The sequence below is a fragment of the Salmo trutta genome, chromosome 3 (assembly GCF_901001165.1).
Source record: "Salmo trutta chromosome 3, fSalTru1.1, whole genome shotgun sequence".
NCBI classification, from domain to species: Eukaryota; Metazoa; Chordata; class Actinopteri; order Salmoniformes; family Salmonidae; genus Salmo; species Salmo trutta.
This window is the reverse complement of record NC_042959.1, coordinates 22,537,966-22,563,163: the sequence shown is the minus strand read 5'-3', so window position 1 is coordinate 22,563,163 and position 25,198 is coordinate 22,537,966. Positions and strand designations below refer to the sequence as shown.

General features: G+C 42.2%; 1 protein-coding gene across 4 annotated transcripts in view; it reads right to left on the bottom strand.

Annotated features, from left to right (window-relative positions):
- Positions 1 to 19,055, bottom strand: part of LOC115170560 (follistatin-related protein 5-like) — a 197,991-nt gene extending 178,936 nt beyond the window's left edge. For 2 of the 4 annotated variants that reach the window (XM_029726837.1, XM_029726845.1), the window contains exon 1: positions 18,611 to 19,053. In XM_029726837.1, the coding sequence (XP_029582697.1) occupies positions 18,611 to 18,633 (23 nt within the window). In that variant the 5' untranslated portion in view covers positions 18,634 to 19,053. Of the gene's footprint in view, positions 1 to 18,610 lie in introns of all 4 variants that reach the window. The other 2 variants (XM_029726820.1, XM_029726829.1) reach the window with 2 other exon arrangements.
- Positions 19,056 to 25,198: the final 6,143 nt, after the last annotated feature.

Genomic DNA, 25,198 nt, shown 5'->3' with positions numbered 1-25,198 from the left:
AAGAGTAGTGAGCAGTTCGGCAGACCCCTTCGACCGTGGCTGCAGTTCAATATCGGTTGGGGATCTGAGACCATAAATCAACCAAGCTGTAATTAGTGTAGACAATGGGCACTGCAAATATGTCGTTGGTTTAAACTAATGCTTCAATAAGTGCCTCACACTCAACGAAGAAGATTAGATCTGCTTTGGAATCAAGTAAAGGGAAATAGGCAAATAAAGATAAAGGAAGACAAAAGAGTCAATGTATTAGGATAATGATGGTGATGAATTGGCATTAGTTAAAAATAAGTAACTGTGAGATAGAACACATTGCATAATACAAACATCAGTTGCTGCAACTTAGTAACATCCAAATGCTATTTACAGAAGATATAGTGGCACACCGGAAAATTATTCCTACAGTATCTACTGTACTAAAGCAATAAAGTCACATTATGAATATCACTTGTCTTCTTATTATTCATTACACAGTATGAAAACAAGTTTGACCTTGGCACGGTGGCAATTAAACCAAACACCATGTGTGGGAAAAAAAGGATTTCCTTAAAAAGCTATTTCCTTGGAACCACGGAAAGAGACAACGCAGGCTAACATAAAACATCTTCAACATGTGTTCCAGTCACTGTTTTACAGTGTCTCTTTTTTCAATAGAACTACATGAGAGCTAAAGGTACTACTGAGTGAAACACTGCCCGAACTTTGGTGAATGTCGCTGCTTTAAAGTCCTCCTCACATCACAATCCTAGGATAACTGACATCAGGGGTATGACCCCATTCCCCTGTTGTTCTGAGTAGTAGACATATCTAAACAACGCTGGCAGGGCTCGTGCCCACATGCTGTTTCCATAGGTCAAGGGTCAAATTCACAAAAGCAATGTGTTACAAAGATCTGCTGTAAGACCAGGAAGTGTTCATAATGTGTTCTTGTGACTTGCTGGCTTCCTCTGCATCTACGGTAGGACACCCGCTGGTCCTTTTGTTGACGATGCCACTCTTTCTGGTTGAGGACAGAGCAGACTTGGGTTCAAATACTATTTGAGATCATTTAAAATACTTTAGCTGGCCTTGACTGAGCTTGTCTGGTGCAATGGGACCAATAGAATAATTGCAAAAGTGCAAACCCCGGAACTCCAGGCAAGCTAAAGCAAACACTGGAACTCCAGGCAGACTAAAGCAAACACTGGAACATCAGGCAGACTAAAGCAAACACTGGAACATCAGGCAGACTAAACCAAACACTGGAACTCCAGGCAGACTAAAGCAAACACTGGAACATCAGGCAGACTAAAGCAAACACTGGAACATCAGGCAGACTAAAGCAAACACTGGAACATCAGGCAGACTAAAGCAAACACTGGAACTCCAGGCTGACTAAAGCAAACATTGGAACATCAGGCAGACTAAAGCAAACACTGGAACATCAGGCAGACTAAAGCAAACACTGGAACATCAGGCAGACTAAAGCAAACACTGGAACATCAGGCAGACTAAAGCAAACACTGAAAGTATTTGAAAATGTTCAAATAGTATTTGAATCCAGGTCTGGGCCATAGCACATCTCCCAGTGTCATCAATCTACTGTTTCCCCCTGGTGTCTAAATGTTAAGTGGATTGGGGTGGGGTGGTATTTATAATAGATCCTGTCACAGACATGGACGAGATGGGTCCCATTATGTCTGCCGAAAACCAAACATTGTATTCCACAGTAAGAACCTCATACCAACCATGAATGATGCTCTGTATCAAAGAATTCTACAGGAGAATGTCAGGCCATCCGTCTGTGAGCTGAAGCTGAAGCACAGCTGGGTCATGCAGCAAGACAATTATCCAATGCACACAATCAAGTCTACATGAAAATGGTTAAAAAGCAACACATTTGATGTTTTGGAATGGCCTAGTCAAAGTCCAGACCTAATCCCAATTGAGATGTTGTCGCAGGACTTGAAACGAGCAGTTAAAGCTTGAAAACCCACAAATGTTACTGAGTTAAAGCAGTTCTACATTCAAGAGTGGGCCAAAATTCCACAGAGATGTGAGAGACTGATCAACAACTACAAGAAGCATTTGGTTGCAGTCATTGCAGCTAAAGTTGGCACAACCAGTTATTGAGCGTAAGGGGGCAATTACTTTTTCACACAGGAGAATTGGGTGTTGCATAACTTTGTTAATTAAATAAAAATATTTTTTTTTGTTATTTGTAAACTCAGGTTCCATTTATCTAATATTAGGTTTTGGTTGAAGATCTGCTAACATTCAGTATCAAAAATATGCAAAACTAGAGAAATTCTGAAAAGGGAGCAAATACTCTATATTATTTTCATGCTGTCATTTTTTGGAGAGGATAGCCATGTGCTGGGGGGATATTTATAATAACAATAAATTATTGGATTTATATACTGCTTTTTCCAGATGCTCCAACCGCTTGTGGGGCAAACTCACCTCATCCGCCACCACTGTCCTCTATGTTGCGTAAGCCTGCATCCCTTGATATTCATAACTCATTACTGATATGGTAATACTGTGGTTGCTGGTTAGATGACAGTTTATTATAGCATGGGCTGTATGGATCATCCTTGTTCTACGCCACTGGTTTGATGTATAACATAAAATGTATTATTGATTGAATAACAGGGTCCCAAAATATTTGTAGAATGATCCAAGCAATATATTTGTTATAGGGCTTAGATTTGATGAAGATTGGTTCTGTTTCTTTTTATGTCAATGAAATTACAGCTGTTCCATGACAACTTCATTTTCATAACATTTGATTTCTTCCAGGAAGATGGCAAATGATGTGCAACATTTTTAAAGTAAAACCCACATCCTTTTTTCATTTGATCAGAGGCTGCATTTGAGAGACAAATCGTAACTCTTAAGAGCCGTGTGTGTTTGCGTGGGGAGCAAAATGAGAGAGATTGAAACTGGTGCCTGCACTTGGTGCCTCTGTTTCGTGGCTATAAATCCAAGACAGCATGTCTAAGCTTCGGCATTGACTTTGAAATGATGACTACCTAGCACTCACAATGTATACAATACATCCCACTTTGACAGGTGCCCAGCAAAGCTCCATCTGAGCCGTTTTTGCGCTCCATAGAACCAGCACTGCATGACAACTGGAGAGACTATGGACTGTGATAGGTGGAGGGATTTTACTTATTACATGCATGTACGCACCAGTACACAGGGGTTCACTACAGCAGGGGGTTTGTTTGTACTGTATGACCTCCTGTACATCGTTTAACCGTATTTGACCCTCTAACCTTGTAGGTTGAGGCAGAGACGTAAATATACACTGCTCAAAAAAATAAAGGGAACACTTAAACAACACAATGTAACTCCAAGTCAATCACACTTCTGTGAAATCAAACTGTCCACTTAGGAAGCAACACTGATTGACAATAAATTTCACATGCTGTTGTGCAAATGGAATAGACAACAGGTGGAAATTAAAGGCAATTAGCAAGACACCCCCAATAAAGGAGTGGTTCTGCAGGTGGGGACCACAGACCACTTCTCAGTTCCTATGCTTCCTGGCTGATGTTTTGGTCACTTTTGAATGCTGGCGGTGCTTTCACTCTAGTGGTAGCACGAGACGGAGTCTACAACCCACACAAGTGGTGCAGCTCATCCAGGATGGCACATCAATGCGAGCTGTGGCAAGAAGGTTTGCTGTGTCTGTCAGCATAGTGTCCAGAGCATGGAGGCGCTACCAGGAGACAGGCCAGTACATCAGGAGATGTGGAGGACCGGTTTGGCGGTGGGTCAGTCATGGTGTGGGGTGGCATTTCTTTGGGGGGCCGCACAGCCCTCCATGTGCTCGCCAGAGGTAGCCTGACTGCCATTAGGTACCGAGATGAGATCCTCAGACCCCTTGTGAGACCATATGCTGGTGCGGTTGGCCCTGGGTCCCTCCTAATGCAAGACAATGCTAGACCTCATGTGGCTGGAGTGTGTCAGCAGTTCCTGCAAGAGGAAGGCATTGATGCTATGGACTGGCCCGCCCGTTCCCCAGACCTGAATCCAATTGAGCACATCTGGGACATCATGTCTCGCTCCATCCACCAACGCCACATTGCACCACAGACTGTCCAGGAGTTGGCGGATGCTTTAGTCCAGGTCTGGGAGGAGATCCCTCAGGAGACCATCCGCCACCTCATCAGGAGCATGCCCAGGCATTGTAGGGAGGTCATACAGGCACGTGGAGGCCACATACACTACTGAGCCTCATTTTGACTTGTTTTAAGGACATTACATCAAAGTTGGATCAGCCTGTAGTGTGGTTTTCCACTTTAATTTTGAGTGTGACTCCAAATCCAGACCTCCATGGGTTGATAAATTGGATATCCATTGATTATTTTTGTGTGATTTTGTTGTCAGCACATTCAACTATGTAAAGAAAAAAGTATTTAATAAGATTATTTCTTTCATTCAGATCTAGGACGTGTTGTTTAAGTGTTCCCTTTATTTTTTTGAGCAGTATACATGATTTGACTAACGCGGTTTGAGACTGAGGTTTTCTTCCATAGACATACTAAGAGGCAATTACATTTTTGGGGGCTGGCAAATCGCCCGTTGAGTGAACCTGACTCAAAATACTGCATGTTTATGAGTCAGCTATATGCTTATCTCTCTATGTTGGTCTACATTTGTAGCGTTGCTATGGTGAGAATGTGTTGTTCTTTGTGCGATGGCTAGAGAGTATTGTCGAGACCCGGAATTCCCCATGGGTATGCGCAATGCCGTCGGGGGTACGCCAAATAGAAATGCGATTCACATTTGTTTTTATAAAACAAACAAATTATTATTTTTTTTACAAAAAAACACAAATTCTTCACATTTTCAAAGTCCATTTAGTAAGGCCCGCATCCATAGAGACACATACCAGCTATACTACCAGCAGTACTACACCTGCACCTGTCGACGACACAAGTTGTTCTGCTTCCACGAGCACATCCAATGCTAGCATCAGTAATTCTACATTTGTTGATAGCCCAGCTAGCATGGACACTGACAGTTATGAATCTGCTGCAGCCGAAGAGCTACTGCCCCCTTACCCGGGAAAGCACCGAACAACAGACAGGGACACTGGACCATCGAAGTGGTGCAAATATGATGAGAACTACATTGATTTGGGGTTCACTTTTACTGGGAGTAGTGCCTTTCCTCAGCCACAGTGTGTTAAGTGCAAAAGTATTATCTCACAACTCGATGAAACCTTCACTCTTGTACAGACATTCAGAAACAAAACATGCCAATTTGAAAAATAAGCCACAGGAGTGTTTGAGCGAGAATTAAGACGACTTCGAGTAGTAAGACGTATAGAACCAACAGATACCATTAATAAGAAGGGGCTACAAGCATCTTATATAGTGAGGTACTGAGTGGCTAGGACGGGCAAGCCCCATACTATTGTGGAGGACTTAATTCTTCCTGCTGCTGTGGATATGGCTGGGACAATGCTGGGGGGAAAGGCCCAGACAATGCCTTCATAACACAACACTGTTTCACGATGCATCAGTGACATGGCAGGAGATGTTTTGAAACAATTACTGCTTCGCATACAAGCCAGTGAATTCTAGGCGTTACAGCTGGATGAGTCAACAGACATGGTGGGCCTGGCACAGCTCCTGGTATATGTCCGTTAAGTTTATGGGGCGTCAATTAAGGAAGGCATCCTCTTCTGCAAACAACTGGAAACAAGGACAACAGGAGAGGATATTTTATAAGTACTGGACAGCTTTGTGACATCAAATGGATGTTGGTGGTCAAGATGTGTTGGTATCTGTACTGATGGTGCAAAAGTCATGACAGGGAAACGTAGTGGAGTGGTAATGCGCGTGCAAGCAGTTGCTCCCTATGCCACTTGGGTACACTGCAGCATCCACCGAGAGGCTCTTGCTGCCAAAGGAATGTCTGACAGCTTGAAATATGTTTTGGACATGACAGTGAAAATTGTTAACTTTGTTAAAGCAAGGTCCCTAAACTCTCGTATATTTTCTGCACTATGCAATGATATGGGCAGCAACCATGTAACGCTTTTACAACATGTGCTGGTTATCAAGGGGCAAAGTACTGACACGTTTTTTTAAAATGAGAGACGAGCTTAAAGTTTTCTTTACTGACCATCATTTTTACTTGTCTGACCGCTTGCATGATGACGAGTTTCTCACACGACTGACCTATCTGGGGGATGTTTTTTCTCGCCTGAACGATCTGAATCTAGGATTACATGGACTCTCCACAACTATATTCAATGTGCGGGACAAAATTGAGGCTATGAATAAGAAGTTGGAGCTCTTCTCTATCCGCATTAACAAGGACAACACACAGGTCTTTCCATCATTGTATGATTTTTCGTGTGCAAAAGAACACCAATGCTTACGGACAATGTCAAATGTGATATATCGAAGCACCTGAGTGAGTTGGGTGCGCAATTACGCAGGTACTTTCCCGAAACAGATGACACAAACAACTGGATTTGTTATCCCTTTCATGCCCTGCCTCCAGTCCACTTACCGATATCTGAACAAGAGAGCCTCATCGAAATTGCAACAAGCGATTCTGTGAAAATGTAATTTAATCAGAAGCCACTGCCAGATTTCTGGATTGGGCTGCGCTCAGAGTATCCTGCCTTGGCAATCATGCTGTTAAGACACTGATGCACTTTGCAACCACGTACCTATGTGAGAGTGAATTCTCGGCACTTTAAGACTGAGACGCTCTCCAATACAACTCAACATTGCAGAGCATCCTTTCAAGCACACCCGTCTCATTAACCTGTGGTGAGTTATTCACAATTTTCGATGAGCAAATAACGTTTTATATGTAAGATGGTTAAATAAAGAGCAAAATTATTGATTATTATTATATTATTATTTGTGCCCTTTAATAGCTCTTTGTCACTTCCCATGAGCCGGGTTGTGACAAAAATGTATTCTTATGTTTAATAAATGTATCGTATAGTGTGTGTGTGTGTGGCAGGCTTACAATAATGGTATAAAACAACATTTGAGAGTGCGCTGACCCTGGCGCTAGAGGGGATACGCAGCTGGAGGTTGAATGTTTGAAGGGGTACGGGACTATAAAATGTTTGGGAACCACTGGTCCAGACCATGTGACCTGACCAGGGAAATAAATAAGTCCACTGAGTGATCTTCACATCATGATTTAGTAAAGTGATTGATCTACAGTTGCCCAATCCCAGCGCTCCACACTCCTACTCCTTCCCACTTGTGTTTTCCCATATACTCCAGCAAACAGATCCAATCCCCCGGTGAGCAGATCTCTTTAAGCATGCTCAGCAGTATTTCTGTGTAAAGATCAATTCTGGGGTTGGAGTTACCGCTGTTTGTCTCCAAGATCCACACTGGGAACAGTGGAACATCTGCTGTGCTCTGTGTGTCTGCCACACAAACATTCTCCCACGTCTTCTTTCCTAGAGTTATCGTGGCACTTCTCTCACTCCCACTGCCCGACAACATTGTAGCTGACGCAGATAAAGGGATGGGAGAGGTCCTTCAGTTTCAAAGCAGCACTGAACCTCCAGCACTACTGCTGTGCTCTTAACTCTGTAACTCTCACAGGAGTTGATCTTATTTTGCTGTCTTGTTCTTTCTCCTAACAACCTACATATAGAATATATACAATAAACCCACTGTGGAGAAAATATAGAATCGAATCTTTCCGAATATGTTGCCCAAGAGAGATCATCTTTCTGAATATGTTGCCTAAGAGATATAATCTTTCTGAATATGTTGCCCAAGAGATATAATCTTTCTGAATATGTTGCCTAAGAGATATAATCTTTCTGAATATGTTGCCCAAGAGATATAATCTTTCTGAATATGTTGCCTAAGAGATATAATCTTTCTCAATATGTTGCCCAAGAGATATAATCTTTCTGAATATGTTGCCTAAGAGATATAATCTTTTTCAATATGTTGCCCAAGAGATATAATCTTTCTCAATATGTTGCCCAAGAGATATAATCTTTCTGAATATGTTGCCCAAGAGATATAATCTTTCTGAATATGTTGCCCAAGAGATATAATCTTTCTGAATATGTTGCCCAAGAGATATAATCTTTCTGAATATGTTGCCCAAGAGATATAATCTTTCTGAATATGTTGCCCAAGAGATATAATCTTTCTCAATATGTTGCCCAAGAGATATAATCTTTCTGAACGTGTTGGCTAAGAGAGATAATCTTTCTGAATATGTTGGCTAAGAGAGATAATCTTTCTGAACATGTTGCCCAAACTTGCCCCTGCTCAAACCTACTTCTCATCAGAATCCAATGTTGCCTTTTGCCTACCTGCAACGTGGTGTATGTGCCTTCAACTCATATTCCTCACACTACCCCGGTCAGAACATACAGAATATATAAAACTCATATTGTTGCTTAGTATTATTACCACTTACTATATACTTGCAAGATAGATAATGTGTTGAAAATTGCAGCCTGTAGGCAATATGTGCATGGTTTATATGGGAACTCTACACCAATACCAATGTGTCCCTCTGACTACACATATAGAAAACATATGGACCTCTCAAATATCTCAATACATTTCCACAAATTAAAAGCATTGTGTAGTAAAATAGATAGAATATTTCTAAGCATGAGTGCACAGACAAAAACATGTTGTGTACTTGGAAACGATGAATCTTCACCGACATGACAACAGATGTTAATTTGAACGTATGGGTAGAAAAGGTGTCCCTCTTATGTGGTGTCTCTTTCGCTGCCTGACTCGCTGCTGAGCTTACAGTTGTATGCTCTGAAAACTACTGTGGATTCTGCCCAGTTGCAGCCTTTACATTGTCAGTTATCTGAAGGTTTTGATGGTGCAATGGATGAAACGACTCTCAGTAGTTACGTTATATTAAAGGTACAATCCTTCTGTGATGCATAGACACTTCATTAAGCCATTTGTGCTGTCTTCCTCATACTGCATTAAAAAAGTAAGCTGACGGTACGCAAACCTAACATTTCCATGTGCCGTTTTGTTGTGATCTCTGAACAGTAGATGAGTGACACCTCTCACAACCGCACCACTTTAAAGTATCAGTATGTGACTGAGGTTTATCATCCTATACATGAGTAACAGTCATTCAGATGAAAAGGCCCTGAGAGATCTGTCCCATTGACCCCATAGACATAGACAAACAGACTGTCCTTAGACAATCCCTCTACCTACAGGGCAATTATTAGCATCCTTCCAGCATGTCCATGAGTGGTCACATGACCTAAGCCATGGGGCATCAATCACGTGCCCGTCTTAAAAGGATAAGAGAGGAACCAGAAGACTTTTCCTGGCCTATGGGCAGATGTACGGTACCCATTCTAGGACAACCTCAAGCCTCACCTCTCCTTGTGAGAAACACAGCCACCAAATGCATATGGAGGAAACAGAGTTGTACGCTCACCCTCTCAGCCCTCATTGTGAGTGGTGAGCCAAGAGGCTGAGGGTGTCCTAAAATGGACACCGAACAAACAATAAATATCCCTGACTCAATACATGAGTAACACAGCTTCTAAATGCAGGCGGATAACGCCGGCGCACGCATACCCCACCAGACAAGAGATGAGCGAGGAGACAGCCCTTTGTGTGCATTTGTGGTCTACATGTTGTGAGAGCATTATTTGTTATCCCAAATCCTTTTTCTGAGGCTGTTATCTGGTTTCATTCAGATATCCATCACAACAAATAAAATGTGATCACATGAGCTTTGAACGTATGCTTTGCGTATTGCATCCCCCCTCCCCCGCACTGAAGATAAATGTGTCCGCTGAAGGAGAAATGTCCAAATGCTTCGGAAGTGTGTGTGTGTACGTGCATGCTTGCGTGCGTGCGTGCGAGCGTGTGGCTCTGTCCGTCTCCCTGACTAGCATGTCCATCAATCTGTCTGTCCGTGAAGCCAGACTTCTATCATCTGCACATACGAAACAAAAACATTCTACATTCTACAACTGTTTCCAAGCGAATTACAGTATCCTTATATTAACATGAACTAAAGTTCCCCTCTTTCCTCCATGTATTCAGTCGGTTCTAAAATAAACCAGCACAGATGAATGCTTAGATCACATCTACAAGTAACACTGTGGCGACAAAGCCCTCCTCTCAAAAGGTGACCTTTGATAAATTATCCTTGGAAATCCTGAAACGCTTGAAAATGAAATGTGGAATTTCTATGACCAAGCGTGTCAGCAGTGATTATCTCTCAGCTCTCAGCACCACCAGCAGAATGCAAAAACATTATCAGCAGTCAACGAGATATTGCCGTCAATTCAATTTGGATAAAAGCACCATTCAATGTACTAGAAGTCTCATAATACTTAAATATATTGGGTATGAATGCACTACAAGCCATTTCGAATGCAAGGCTTACTTTTACTGGTCTTACACTGTGGTCAATGACTTGCTATTGTCACTTCCTGACCATAGAAAGCTTTTATTTTCTATGGTCGAGTAGGTCAGGGGGTGACAGGGGGTTTTGTCTAGTTTAAATGTTCTATGTTGTGTGGTTCTAGTTTCTGTTTTTCTATGTTTTTTTGGGGGGGGGGTGATCTCCAATTAGAGGCAGCTGGTCATCGTTGTCTCTAATTGGGGATCATATTTAAGTAGTTGTTTTTCCCACCTGGGTTTGTGGGAAATTATATTTTGAGGTAGTGTATGTTGCACCTCTTTGTCACGGTTTGTTGTTTTGTTTATTAGTTTATTTGTAAGTCTTGCATAGTTTCACAGTTATAATAAAATGTGGAACGATACACACGCTGCGCCTTGGTCTCCTTCATACGACAGCCGTGACAACTATTGCTTACTAAAATGTAACTTCATTTATCCTCAGAGTGTGTTGCATTATTCACCTGGTTTTGGACAACCACCTGTGATAAAGTTACTGGCCTTGGGAAAAATAACAATCTATGTCTCGAAGGACTGAATGTCACACCTTCAGTGGGATTGTTGCAGCAATACATGCTCATATATTGTACTGTAGATACAAGAAAATACTTAGGCATTGAAATAAAAGTGAAATTACTTTGCTATGCAAGAACAATACACAACATTACATAAACACGGTGATATATAAAGAAGGCCAGAACAATGTAGTCACACTTGGCCAGTGCTGTGATGTGCAGCTAGTCGTGACACGTGCAACTATTAAAATGTGACGCATGGTCAGACTCCTCAGCACGGTCAATGGCAATGGCCTGCTGGTCCCCTACATAATAACCAGAGAGCAAACAGCAAAGACAACAACATTCAGTGTTTTGATCTCCACCCAATAACCACACACAAACACATACATATGCACCACACAAGCACACACAGTCACACACACCCTACTGTACATACAGGATTACCACACAGCCACAGGGGCTGAGCTTGTGTTAACCCGTTAACCCTCCCCCATCACAATGAACTAGATAATGAACTAGATAACAGCAACCTGACCATCTGCCTTCAAGACCAAAAGGATCAACCCACACAAGGTTAAAGACAGGCATACTGTACGCAGCAGACAGCTTGAGCTCCATGTATAAACATGTCACATGTTTACATTAATACTGGATCCCTGAAATGGTGATAATGTTGCACTAATGAAAGTAATACATCATGGCTGGGATTAATACTGCACTGATGGAAATCCACACTATGAGCAAATAGCATTGCTGTGCCACAATGAAGTGAACTTGAAAGGAAAAATAAGAAATAATGAACCACACTATTACAATTGGATTCTTACAGTTTTTGAATGACTCACTAAGCTAAGTGCTAACATGTTCATTGAGATGTAAACACCCTCATCTGTAACTGCTCTCTTTATGTCCTACAATAGCATTCCTAGGCTGTGTTATTCATCGGTCCCACATAGACCTAATGGAGAGAAAGTCAGTCAAAGTCAACAAGCAACACTACATGACCAAATGTATGTGGACACCTGCTCATTGAACATCTCATTACAAAATCATGGGCATTAAAATGGAGTTGGTTCCCCCTTCGCTGCTATAACATCCTCCACTCTTCTGGGAAGGCTTTCAACTAGATGTTGGAACATTGCTGTGGGGACTTGTTTCCATTCAGCCACAAGAGAATTTGTGAAGTCGGGCACTAATGTTGGGCAATTAGGCCAATTCATCACAAAGGTGTTTGATGGGGTTGAGGTCAGGGCTCTGTGCAGGCCAGTCAAGTTCTTCCACACCGATCTCAACAAACCATTTCTATATGGACCTGGCTTTGTGCATGGGGGCATTGTCATTCTGAAACAGGAAAGAGCCTTCCCCAAACTGTTTCCACAACATTGGACCCACAAAATCATCCAGAATGTCATTGTATGCTGTAGCGTTAAGATTTCCCTTCGCAGGACCTAAGGCGCCGAGACCGAACCACGAAAAACAGTCCCAGACCATTATTCCTCCTCCACCAATCTTTACAGTTGGCACTATGCGTTAGGGCAGGTAGCGTTCGCCTGGCAACTGACAAATGCAGATGGTGAAGCGTGATTCATTACTCCAGATAACGCGTTTCCACTGCTCCAGAGTCCAATGGCGGCGAGCTTTACACCACTCCAGCCAATGCTTGGCATTGCGCATGGTGATTTAAGGCTTGTTTGCGTCTGCTTAGCCATGGAAACCCATTTCATGAAGCCCCCGACGAACCGTTCTTGCGCTGACGTTGCTTCCAGAAGCAGTTTGGAACTCAGTAGTGAGTGTTGCAACCGAGGACAGACGATTTGTACGCACTACACGCTTCAGCACTCGGCAGTCCCCACTTTGCAGCTGAGCCGTTGTTGCTCCTGGACGTTTCGACTTCACAATAACAGCACTTATAGTTGACCGGGGCAGCTCTAGCAGGGCAGAAATTCGACAAACTGACTTATTGGAAAGCTGGCATCCGATGATGGTGCCATGTTGAAAGTCATTGAGCTCTTCAGTAAGGACATTCTACTGCCAATGTTTGTCTATGGAGATTTCATGACTGTGTGCTCAAATTCATACACCTGTCAGCAACTGGTGTGGCAGAAATAGCCGAATGCACTAATTTGAAGGGGTATACGTGGTGTATTTCTCACAGCCCATCAAATAGTGACTTTGCCAGGCTATAGCCATGAATAACCCCTATTCCAACACACTGTCAGTCAAATGTTACAGTAAGTTAAGTTCCTAACACACCACTAATCCCTCACCCTAAACACTTTGGTCCGGTTTCCCAGACCCAGTTTAAGCATTGAGGATCAGGGTAGAGTAGTATGATACAAGTTTTTGCAAAACATTTACTCCCTCGCTGTGGTATTCTATTCGTAATTTCATCCCCTTTCCCCCCTACCATCCCTACTTCTCCTACCATCACTACCATCACCACCATCCCTACCATCCCTACAACCACTACCATACATGCCAACAATACCATCACTAGCATCACTACCATCATAACCATCACTACCATCCCTACCACAACTACCACTCAAACATCCCTACCATTGACTACCATCATCTCCATCCCTACCACTAGCATCACTACAATCCCTACCACCCCTAGCACCCCTACCATCACTTTCACCAATAACATCCCTACCATCTCCACAATCACTACCACAACTACCACCACTACCCTCACTACCATCACCACCATCCCTACCATCACTACCACCATTAGCATCACCATCCCTACCACTAGCATCACTACAATCCCTACCACCCCTAGCACCCGTACCACCCCTACCACCCCTGCCATCACTACCATCCCCACCATTAATTCCACCAATAACATACCTACCATCTCCACAATCACTACCATCACTACCATCACTATCATCACCATCATCACTAGCATCACAAGCATCACTACCATCAATAACATAACAACCATCCCTACCATCAACACAATCCCTACTATCACCACCATCACTGCCATCCCTACCATCACCACCATCTCCACCACAACTACCACCACTACCATCACTATCAACACCACTACCACTACCACCACTACCATCAATAACATAACAACCATCCCTACCATCAACACAATCCCTACTATCACCACCATCACTGCCATCCCTACCATCACCACCATCACCACCATCACTACCACAACTACCACCACTACCACCACTACCCCTACCACCACTACCATCAATAACATTACTACCATCCCTACCATTACTACCACCACTACCATCACCACCACCATCCCTACCGTCACTACCATCCCACAATCAATACCATCACCACCATCACTGCCATCCCTACCATCACTACCATCACAACCATCACTACCATCACCACCATCCTTACCATCACCAAATCCCTAATTATCACTACCATCAGTACCATCCCTACCATCACCACCATCACTACCATCACTACAATCACCACCATCATCACCATCACTTCCACCACTAACATCCCTACCATCTCCACAATCACTACCATCACTACCATCACTACCACAACTACTTTCACTACCATCACCAACATCCCTACCACCACTACCATCCCTGCCATCACTACCATCACATCCATCCCTACCATCACCACCACAACTACCATTACCAACATCCCTACCATAACTACAATCACCACCATCCCTAAAACAACCATCACTACTATCCCTACCATGACTACTATCACCACCATCCCTACAACTACCACCACTACCATCACCACCATCACCACCATCCCTACCGTCCCTACCACCACTACCACTACCACCACAACCATCACCACCATCACTACCATCACTACCCTCATTACCATTACTACCATCACCACCATCTCTACCATCACAACCATCCCTACCATCACCACCATCACTACCATCACTACCCTTATTACCATTACTACCATCACTACGCACCACCATCTCTACCATCACTGCCATCACAACCATTCCTACCATCACCACCATCAAAACCATCCCTACCATCACTACCACCACTACCATCACCACCATCACTACCACCAATACCATTCAAACAGTCAGTATCATCGCAATCATCCCTACCATCACCACCATCTCTACCATCACTACCATCAATTCCATCTATAGCATCACAACCATCACTACAATCACTACAATCACCAGAATCCCCACCATCACTACCACCACTCCCATCACTCCCATCCCTGCCATTACTTCCACCACTACCATCCTGACCATCATTACCACAACAACCATCACTACCATCACCACCATCCCTACCATCACTAAAACCACTACCATCGCTACCATTACCACCATCAGCACCACAATCACTTCCATCCCTACCCCCACTACCATCACTGCCATCACCACCATCACCACCATCACTACCAGTAGTCTAGATACAAGAAAATACCTTGACATTATCTCTATAATAAAGCCGAGAAAAGAACTGAAGAAATAGACAATGAAATGAAAGTGAAATGACTTTGCTTTACAAGGGCAATAGAAGCATGGCTTTCCACTACCATCCCTACCATCCCTACCACCACTACCATCACAACCATCACTACTATCACTATCCTCATTACCATTACTGCCATCACAACCATCACAACCATCACCACAATTGCTACCATCACCACCATCCCCACCATCACTACCACCAATACCATCACTACCATCACTACCATCCCTACCACCACTTCCATCACCACCATGACTACCATCACCACCATGACCACCATCACCACCATCCCTAATATCCCTTTCACCAGTACCATCACTACCATCACCACCATCCCTCTGTACCATCACCACCATCACTACCAAAACTACAATCACCACCATCACTACCACCACAACCATTAATACCATCACTACCATCACTACCATCACCACCATCACAACCATCCCTACCATCACCACCATCCCTACAATCACTACCATCACCACCATCCCCACCATCACTACCACCAATACCATCACTACCATCACTACCATCCCTACCACCACTTCCATCACCACCATGACCACCATCACCACCATCCCTACCACCACTACCATCACTACCATCCCTGCCATTACTTCCACCACTACCATCCTGACCATCACTATCACCACAACCATCACCACCATCAGCACCATCAGCACCATCACTAGCATCCCTACCACCACTACTATCACGACCATCACCACCATCACCACCATCACTACCAGTAGTCTAGATACAAGAAAATACCTTGTCATTATCTCTATACTAAAGCTGAGAAAAGAACTGAAGAAATAGACAATGAAATGAAAGTGAAATGACTTTGCTTTACAAGGGCAATAGAAGCATGGCTTTCCACTACCATCCATACCAACACTACCCTGACTAGGGACGAAATTCAGAAATATCAGAAAAGCAGTACTAATCTGGGATCAGTTTTGCCTTTTTAGATAGCAATGATTAAACTGCGGGGACCTGATCCTAGATCAGAAGTCCTAGACGCTTCATGAATACAGGCTGAGATTCCTGATGATTTCCTTTCGGGAAAGAAATATGCCACTTTGAGTAGCGAATGTGCACGTGTTGGTTTTGTCCCCAGGGTAATTGCCAAGTCATTGTAACGAGAGGCAGAGCGCACATTAATTCCTGCTGTTTCATCAATGCCTGTCTACAGAGGAATGTATTATGTTTGGTATTCCAACAACATTATTACGTCAACATGTGCTGATTATGAGGTGCTATTCTGTGTGTGTGTGTGTGTGTGTGTGTGTGTGTGTGTGTGTGTGTGTGTGTGTGTGTGTGTGTGTGTGTGTGTGTGTGTGTGTGTGTGTGTGTGTGTGTGTGTGTGTGTGTGTGTGTGTGTGTGAGTGGATGTGTGAGTGGATGTGTGAAATGTTGTATCATGCATGCTTGTATACCTACATACCTGTTTATGTAAAGAGAGTTGTTATAGGTCACTTTCCTCATCATCACTCATGTAACATTCATCTCACTACAGGCCATCCACAACTTCAAAAGACACTGATAGAAACTGATTGATGAAAGTATAAAGCCCTCAAACTCAACTCTGGACCTAGAAGCCAGTTCCATTGGGTTTTTTCATTATTCCCCTCTAATCAGGGACAGACTTAGACCTGGTACACCAGGTGGGTGCAATTCATTATTCGATAGAACAGAAAACCGGCAGGTTCCGGACCTCGTAGGGTAAGAGTTGAATACCACTGCAATAGAGGGTCAAAATCCTAGACTGGTATCGTCTGTCTGTCTGTCTGTCTGTCTGTCTGTCTGTCTGTCTGTCTGTCTGTCTGTCTGTCTGTCTGTCTGTCTGTCTGTCTGTCTGTCTATGAGTCTGTCTGTTGCACAAACCCATTAAATGGAAGCTCACAATTAGAAACAGCTGATCGATAGAGTGAGTGGACAGCATGGGCGATGCTTGAATATTAATAGCGTTACTGGTTGAATGACTGTTAAAAGCGTCTTCTCCATATTCATAGCCTTTTAATGAATTTGAATCAATGTGGCTCTGCCGGCTTTCTTTAAATGCAACTCCATATTCTTAGCCTTCTAACGAACTTGAATCAATGTGGCTCTGCAGGCTTTCTTTAAACGCAATGTATGTACCTGACATGAGAGGTTGAGCTGTGTAGTGAAATGGCAAAGAAGGTTGAAATATATCTGGAAAGTTTGGGGAGATGGCCTATGCATCCCTAATTCAAAAAGCACTACCCTTTCATTAATAGTCTGGGAGTTTCTAATGAGTTTCTAATGACTGTTATCTTCCAGTTTGGATGGCAAGGGGCAGAGAAGTAGAGGGTCATTATAGGCCTGTCAGAGACAGACAATCCAAAAACACATTGGGTAGATTTTCTCCAATCAACACATTTAATCAACAAAGAGGTCATTAGAATAAAACAATGAAATACTTAAGAGTTTATTCAAACCGAGAAGCACTATCCAGTCGGATTTAAAGACTAAAAGACAGTACAATTCAGAGGGGGGAATCAAGCATATAGAATGAATGGCCATCACGGTCTCATACAAGACTATGCCTATAGCTAAATGAGTCACGCGCAGCGAGAGAGAGGATGAAAATAAAACTCGAGTATAATCCCTCAGCCGCTAACGGTGTCACTCAAGGATTAGTGTGCTAAAGAAAAAAATAACACGCTAAATACTATGCAGCGAAATTAAACGCACGAAGCACTGGCATGGAGCGTCCCTGACATTCCCCCAAATATTGACTTTGTTTGAGAACTAGGCTACCCCTCACGGAATTCTAGCAGGCTACAGTAGCGGAGTAGCCTATAGCGCACTAACAGAGTAAACCATGCAGACTCAACTCGCAACTTCATTGCCATCAACTGAACTGTAGCCTATTGCCTACAGTTCAGACGGCATAGATGAGTTTATCAAGACCTGTGGTAAGTAAACTAAATCCCAAACCTGATACATATATTCTTAGAATATTGTATTTAAATAAGAGGACAGGTTTCAGGTAATGGGGAAATAGTTTTACGGAGGGGTTTGCCCTTGATGTCGATTACATTGCAGTTCGATGATAAATGAAACACACTTTTATGTAAGGTGCACTTTCAGTGGACTATGTTGTATATTTATATTCACATTTCACATTTTTTATTTGTTTTTAGCAGAAGAAACACTAGAAATATCCATGTCTATTGTGTTTTACCTGTATGTCCAGACGCAAACCATCCAGAAGGATAATCCGCACGAGATTAGAAAAAGAAACTGTAGTTCACAACAACTAAATGTCAAATGGGTCAGATGAAATCCACCGTCTGTAACTAGAAATCCACACAATAGACCTTAGAATAAGTTTATAAACGGGTAGTCTGTAAATCCTTTTCGAATACCATCAACCATTTTGTATAAAGAGCGAATCCCTGATCTTCAGCACAGCACCACCGGAGGAGTAGACAGCTCCGTTAGAAGCAGCGGTCTAAACTCACTCTCTTGTCTCCTGTGCCACTGAGGCACCAGCCACCAGCTCCAACCTCACCTACTGGCTGCGTCCCGATCCGATTTACATACAATCACAGGACGAACCAATCAAAAGCCCCGCAGAAAGCTCCTCCAGAGCGAGAGTGGAGACAGACAATCTGCCTCGTCTGATTCCATTCGCTGGATATAAATGTCCTTGACTTGAAATGAATTGGGGTTGGGGGGATATCGAATGTCCCCCTTCCTACTGTTCAGAATTTTGCGTCACTGAAATGAGTCAGTCAAGTCCTGCAAACCATCATGCAAGTAAGTCACCATTAACAGAGGAGGTATTACAAATACATACTAATACAATAATCTATGTTTTCGGGAAATTATTCATATTTTGCTCATCAATACGCACATTATCAAATTGTACCACATTTTTTTCTAAACTGAACAGTGTTGTAAAAGCATATTCCTTCAAGTTATTCTACCAAACACAGAACCTTTTCAATGGAAATTGAGCTGACTACATCTCAATAAATTGACATGGTAAACCAGGAACCCTATCCTTTTGAAACAATAGTGAAACTGAACAATTATCTTTGAATTCCAGGCTAAGTATGTGTATAGGCATATTCAAATATCATTTTCTTTTAAGTCACCAAGCATGATCAACGTTCAAGCCAAAATAGCTATGTGTCACATGCACATTAACATAATCAAACATGATGCACACGGATAGTCATCCAGCCCCATATGTCAACCATGTCATTGCCACTGCCAAATCAAGTTACAGCATGATTTATGGTTGGAATAAGTGGAAACATTCCATAAAACATTCTCCCAACGGGCTTGTGTGTATCATGGCACATCTGTACACAGAAGACCCATCTCACCCAGATATTGCTGAAATTGCATCGATTTATCAAATTGTCATACATTTACATGTGAAATATGGTATTGGAGAAAACAGGAGAAATATGTAAACGTCAATATGTGCATGAAAACTAAGCATGATTATTTCAGACATTGAATGGGCAAATACATCCAGTCTTATGTGTCTCTTATTTTGAGAAGGATTATGATGGTACTCTAATGGGGTGTGGAAGCAATACCACAAATGTGATTTTGTGACTGGAGTTTCACATTCTATTATCCATGAAAGTGTTCTGCAGAGCTCCAGATTGCATTGTCAACCTCGGCTACAACCACTGTGACAGGCTGAATTACTAGGCCTTGGCGCATGGGACCCCGGGCCCCGCACTCAGACTTGGTTGGCACTTATGGTTCTGTAAGAAGTGTAAGAAGAATCAGAGTGATGTTAGATGACCTCTCTACTCGACCTCTTGACACCAACACAAAGCTCTCAGTGTGATGCCTTGGTAAAATTATCTGACAAGGGACACCTTTGTCCTTGTCTGAATATTTAAAAAACTCCTATCCAGCCTTTGTGTGCAATGTATTATTATTAGTGCATTCATCTGCTCTTATTCATTTGTATTGTCTGTTACAAGGAGTCATAAGCTCCTTTACACTGAACAAAAATATACATTTTACATTTTAGTCATTTAGCAGACGCTCTTATCCAGAGCGACTTACAGTAGTGAATGCATACATTTCATACAATTTCATACATTTTTTTTCCTGTGCTGGCCCCCCGTGGGAAACGAACCCACAACCCTGGCGTTGCAAACACCATGCTCTACCAACAGAGCTACAGGGAATGCAATATGCAACAATTTCAAAGATTTTGCTGAGTTACAGTTCATATCAGGAAATCAGGAAATCAGTCAATAAAAACAATTAATTAGGCCCTAATATATGGATTTCACATGACTGGGCAGGAGTGCAGCTATACTGTAGGTGGGCCTGGGAGGGCATAGGCCCACCTAATTGGGAGCCAGCCCCCCCCCCCCCCCCCAGACGATCCCGCAGGTGTAGAAGCTGAATGTGGAGGTCCTGGGCTGGCGTGGTTACACATGTTCTGCGGTTGTGAGGCCGGTTGGACACACTGCCAAATTCTCTAAAACGACATTGGAGTCGGCTTATGATAGAGACATTAACGTTCAATTCTCTGGCAACAGCTCTGGTGGACATTCCTGCAGTCAGCATGCCAATTGCACACTCCCTCAAAACTTGAGACATCTGTGGCATTGTGTTGTGTGACAAAACACGCATTTTAGAGTGGCCTTTTATTGTACCCAGCACAAGGTGTACCTGTGTAATGGTCATACTGTTTGATCAGCTTGTTGATAAGCCACACCTGTCAGGTGGATGGATTATCTTGACAAAGGGTAAAATGCTTCTTAACAGGGATGTTAACATATTTGTTCACACCATTTGAGAGAAATAAGCTTTCTGTGCATATGGAACATTTCTGGGATCTTTTCTTTCAGCTCATGAAACATGGGACCAGAACTTTACATTTTGCATTTATAGTTTTTTCTGTGTAGTTAGCCTTATAATGCATAATGTCACCTGTTTGTGAAGCTTAATTAATACATTTAGTCAGTATGCGTTTATCACGCCTGTTTTAATAAGCCTTCATATGTTAAAGTAATCCTTAGTAGGACTAGCACTAAGGGCCAAAATAAGGGCACTTTAAATGCCATTCATAATGCATTACACTTAGACAGATCACAGAAAGGTTTACCAAAGCATCAGCAACATCAACACAACCCAAACTAACCTAAACAGTTATTTAGGACTTTGAACCTTTAAGAACAGATTAAATGTGTTCTTGGAACGTTCTTGTAACATCAAGCAAATGTTTTGTACAAACATTCTCTAATCATCAGTACAGCTGGACAGTTTTTGTGTAATGAGAGCATTTGCCTCAACCTAACGAATGTTGGGGGAACTTTCACAGAACCAACTTACTTTTGATGGTATTACATTACTGACACATTGTGTCATTACATTACCTGGAAACCTATGATACCTTTTGGGGAATGTTCTGTGGTGGTTATTACAGACATTCCAAGGATATTTCATTTTTATTTTATAAAAAACATTCTTTGAACTTTGGGGGGATGTTATCATCCTGATGTTAGATAGAAGCTCCCGAGTGGCGCAGCGGTCTAAGGCACTGCATCTCAGTGCTAGAGGTGTCACTACAGACCCTTGTTTGATTCCAGGCTGTATCACAACTGGCTGTGATTGGGAGTCCCAGAGGGTGGTGCACAATTGGCTTAGTGTTGTCTGGGTTTGGCTGGGGTAGGCCGTCATTGTAAATAAGAATTTGTTCTTAACTGGCTTGCCTAGTTAAATAAATAAATTGAATTAAAAAAATAACCCTAATTTGAATTTATTGATCATCTTGGCTAATGTTCTGGGAATGTTCCCGGTTTGCTGGGTGGGCACTGACTTGGCAGTGATATATTACCTTGAGAGTTGAGACACTGACTTCTGAAGTTGTGGGCGAGTGGAGACACACCTTCCCTCGATTCCATTGCGAAATCATTACTCACCATCAGTAAATAGGGGTTCAGTCTCAGGGCAGTATGATCCAACCAGAGCCCACACACCTTAGCTGGCAGCCTGGATGTCCTTCCACCAAGCCTGGGCAGGGAGAGTCTGAGAGAGGAAAAAAATATGGTTCATATTAGTTGGGTCAGTTAAAGCGTCAATCAGTAATTTAAGCAATAAGAAAGTGCACTCCCCGCCCATGTTTTGGTAGAAAGCTGAGGGATGGGGCTGGAGAAATGTAACCACTCTCAAATTCATAGACAGAGGTATGGATTCAAGGAGTGAATATGATATTAAAATGTAAGTTTTAACCAAGTTTTGAGGCTATAGAGTGTTTGTTTACATTTACTTTGTTTATAATCATTGAAGTAAAACAAGCTTTTATTTTGGGTTCTGATGGGGTACGACAGTTGAACTAAGCTCATGAGGACTTTATAAGTTATATGTCACGGTTGTCTTCGTCCTCCGACGATATAACGAAATCGTCATCGGAAAATGTGGACCAATACGCAGCAGGTTCGTGAATGCTCATCTTGATTTTTATTCACTACAAAAATGAACATACAAAAATAACAAAATACGAAAACTAACAGTCTGTCAAAGCATAGTGCTTTACACAGAACAATCACCCACAAAACACAAACACAAACACACCCTCATTTATGAGACTCTCAATCAAAGGCAGATAGAAAACACCTGCCTTCAACTGAGAGTCCCAACACCAATTCACCAGACATAGAAACAGACATACTAGACTCCACATAGAAATACCTAAACATAAACCAACACCCGGAATTACTAAAACAAACACCCTTAAACCAAACACACCACCCTGAACCACATAAAACAAATACCCTCTGTCACGCCCTGACCAAACTACAAACAATTAACCTTATATACTGGCCAGGACGTGACATTATAGAATCAATGGGTACATATCATTCATTTATAAATACCAAAATGGACGTAGCAACTGCAGATTGCCCCTTTAAGTACCTCTAGCTAACCTTTTGTCTAGCTAAAGATTTGAAGATGTTAGGAGAAACAAGAAAACAAGAACTTTAGAAGTACAAATGAAGGTGATAAAGGTGGTGATTTTAGGAAATTACTTTTCAAACTTGATCAAAGCACTTTTGTAATCGAAGTGATGTTGAAAATGCAACAGGATTTGGACACTCACGCCACGAAGAGGAGAGAGATAGCTAATTACCCTTGTCACAATCAACAGAGAGGCACACACACACATACGCACAAATGCACACACACACACACACACACACACACACACACACACACACACACAGACACACACACACACACACAAAAACACACAGAAAGTAAGCTGTATTTTTTTCTATAACAGTAGTTGATTGAGGTATACCGTTTTTTCCCCCAAAGAACTTGCATCCCTGTTGGCATTGTGTTTAATTAAGATAGAAAGGACAACATGCTAATTTCTGTCAGAGTATAATGCAAGACATATTTTCAGTTTGGAATCACTATCTTTGAAAGTGTTTGTTTTGTTACATGTACATGTTTATTCTACAACATCCAGTCACATTTACTTGCATGCCTAAATGTGCAACCAGGTGCTCCAAGCAAAAAGTACACTTATATAAAAAATAAAAACATTTGATGCTTCCAACAATTTAATTGGATCTTATTATTGTCATATAGACAGTATTTATTGTTGGTGTATTGCACACCTGTAGCCTATAGCCTGTTTGCATATGTGCATTTCCATGAAAAAGGACCCATGAGCATCAACATGTGAAGTTCATAGGAGCATGTCAAATAGTCAAACAACATACGCACTATACACACACACACACACACACACACACACACACACACACATACACACACACACACACACACACACACACACACACACACACACACGTACACATGGATTTTGTGTTGTAGACGTGATGCTAGAGAAGTGGCCTGAGGGCATACACTTAATGTGTTGTGAAATCTGTTGTGAAATGTATTGTAATGTTTTAAAAGTTTGATATAACTGCCTTAATTTTTCTGGACCCCAGGAGGCAGCAGCTAATAGGGATCCATACAAATACAAATAAAAAAATGAAAGCCAAGAGTCTATATTTTCCATCGTAAAAAATGTGGAATAAGCAAAGGCTTTGAATTCTGGTCAAACAGATGTAAAGGGGTATTAGACAACATCTACCTGGAAAAAGGTATTAGAAATACATAAAAACACAATCATGTTGAAGTAAAGACCCCTGCCAATTAATAATAACACATATTTAGTTTTGGATAAATTATTTACCTTCTGTAAGTTTAAGAAGCATTGCCTTGTGCCTAGTAATTCTGTTACCAAAAACCCACATATCTTTAAGATATTTTCTCATTTTGCTCCCTCATGAGGAGGGAGCATGATGAAAGTTCACAGAAGTAACAAGTATAGGTAGACCTACCAATTAGTTATAGTGTTTTTACTGATATCAACTTTGTTTCTGAATTATTACGTGATTAACACTTAATTCTGTTACCAAATTGGTAACGAAATTACTGCAATAGAATTGTCTACAATGGCAAATCATAGTAGTCACAAACCACAGTTGGATCACCTGCTACTGTTCTCCCTTCCACTGGTATACTGTTATCTTCAGCTCATAGGATCACCTGCTACTGTTCTCCCTTCCACTGGTATACTGTTATCTTCAGCTCATAGGATCACCTGCTACTGTTCTCCCTTCCACTGGTATACTGTTATCTTCAGCTCATAGGATCACCTGCTACTGTTCTCCCTTCCACTGGCATACTGTTATCTTCAGCTCATAGGATCACCTGCTACTGTTCTCCCTTCCACTGACATACTGTTATCTTCAGCTCATAG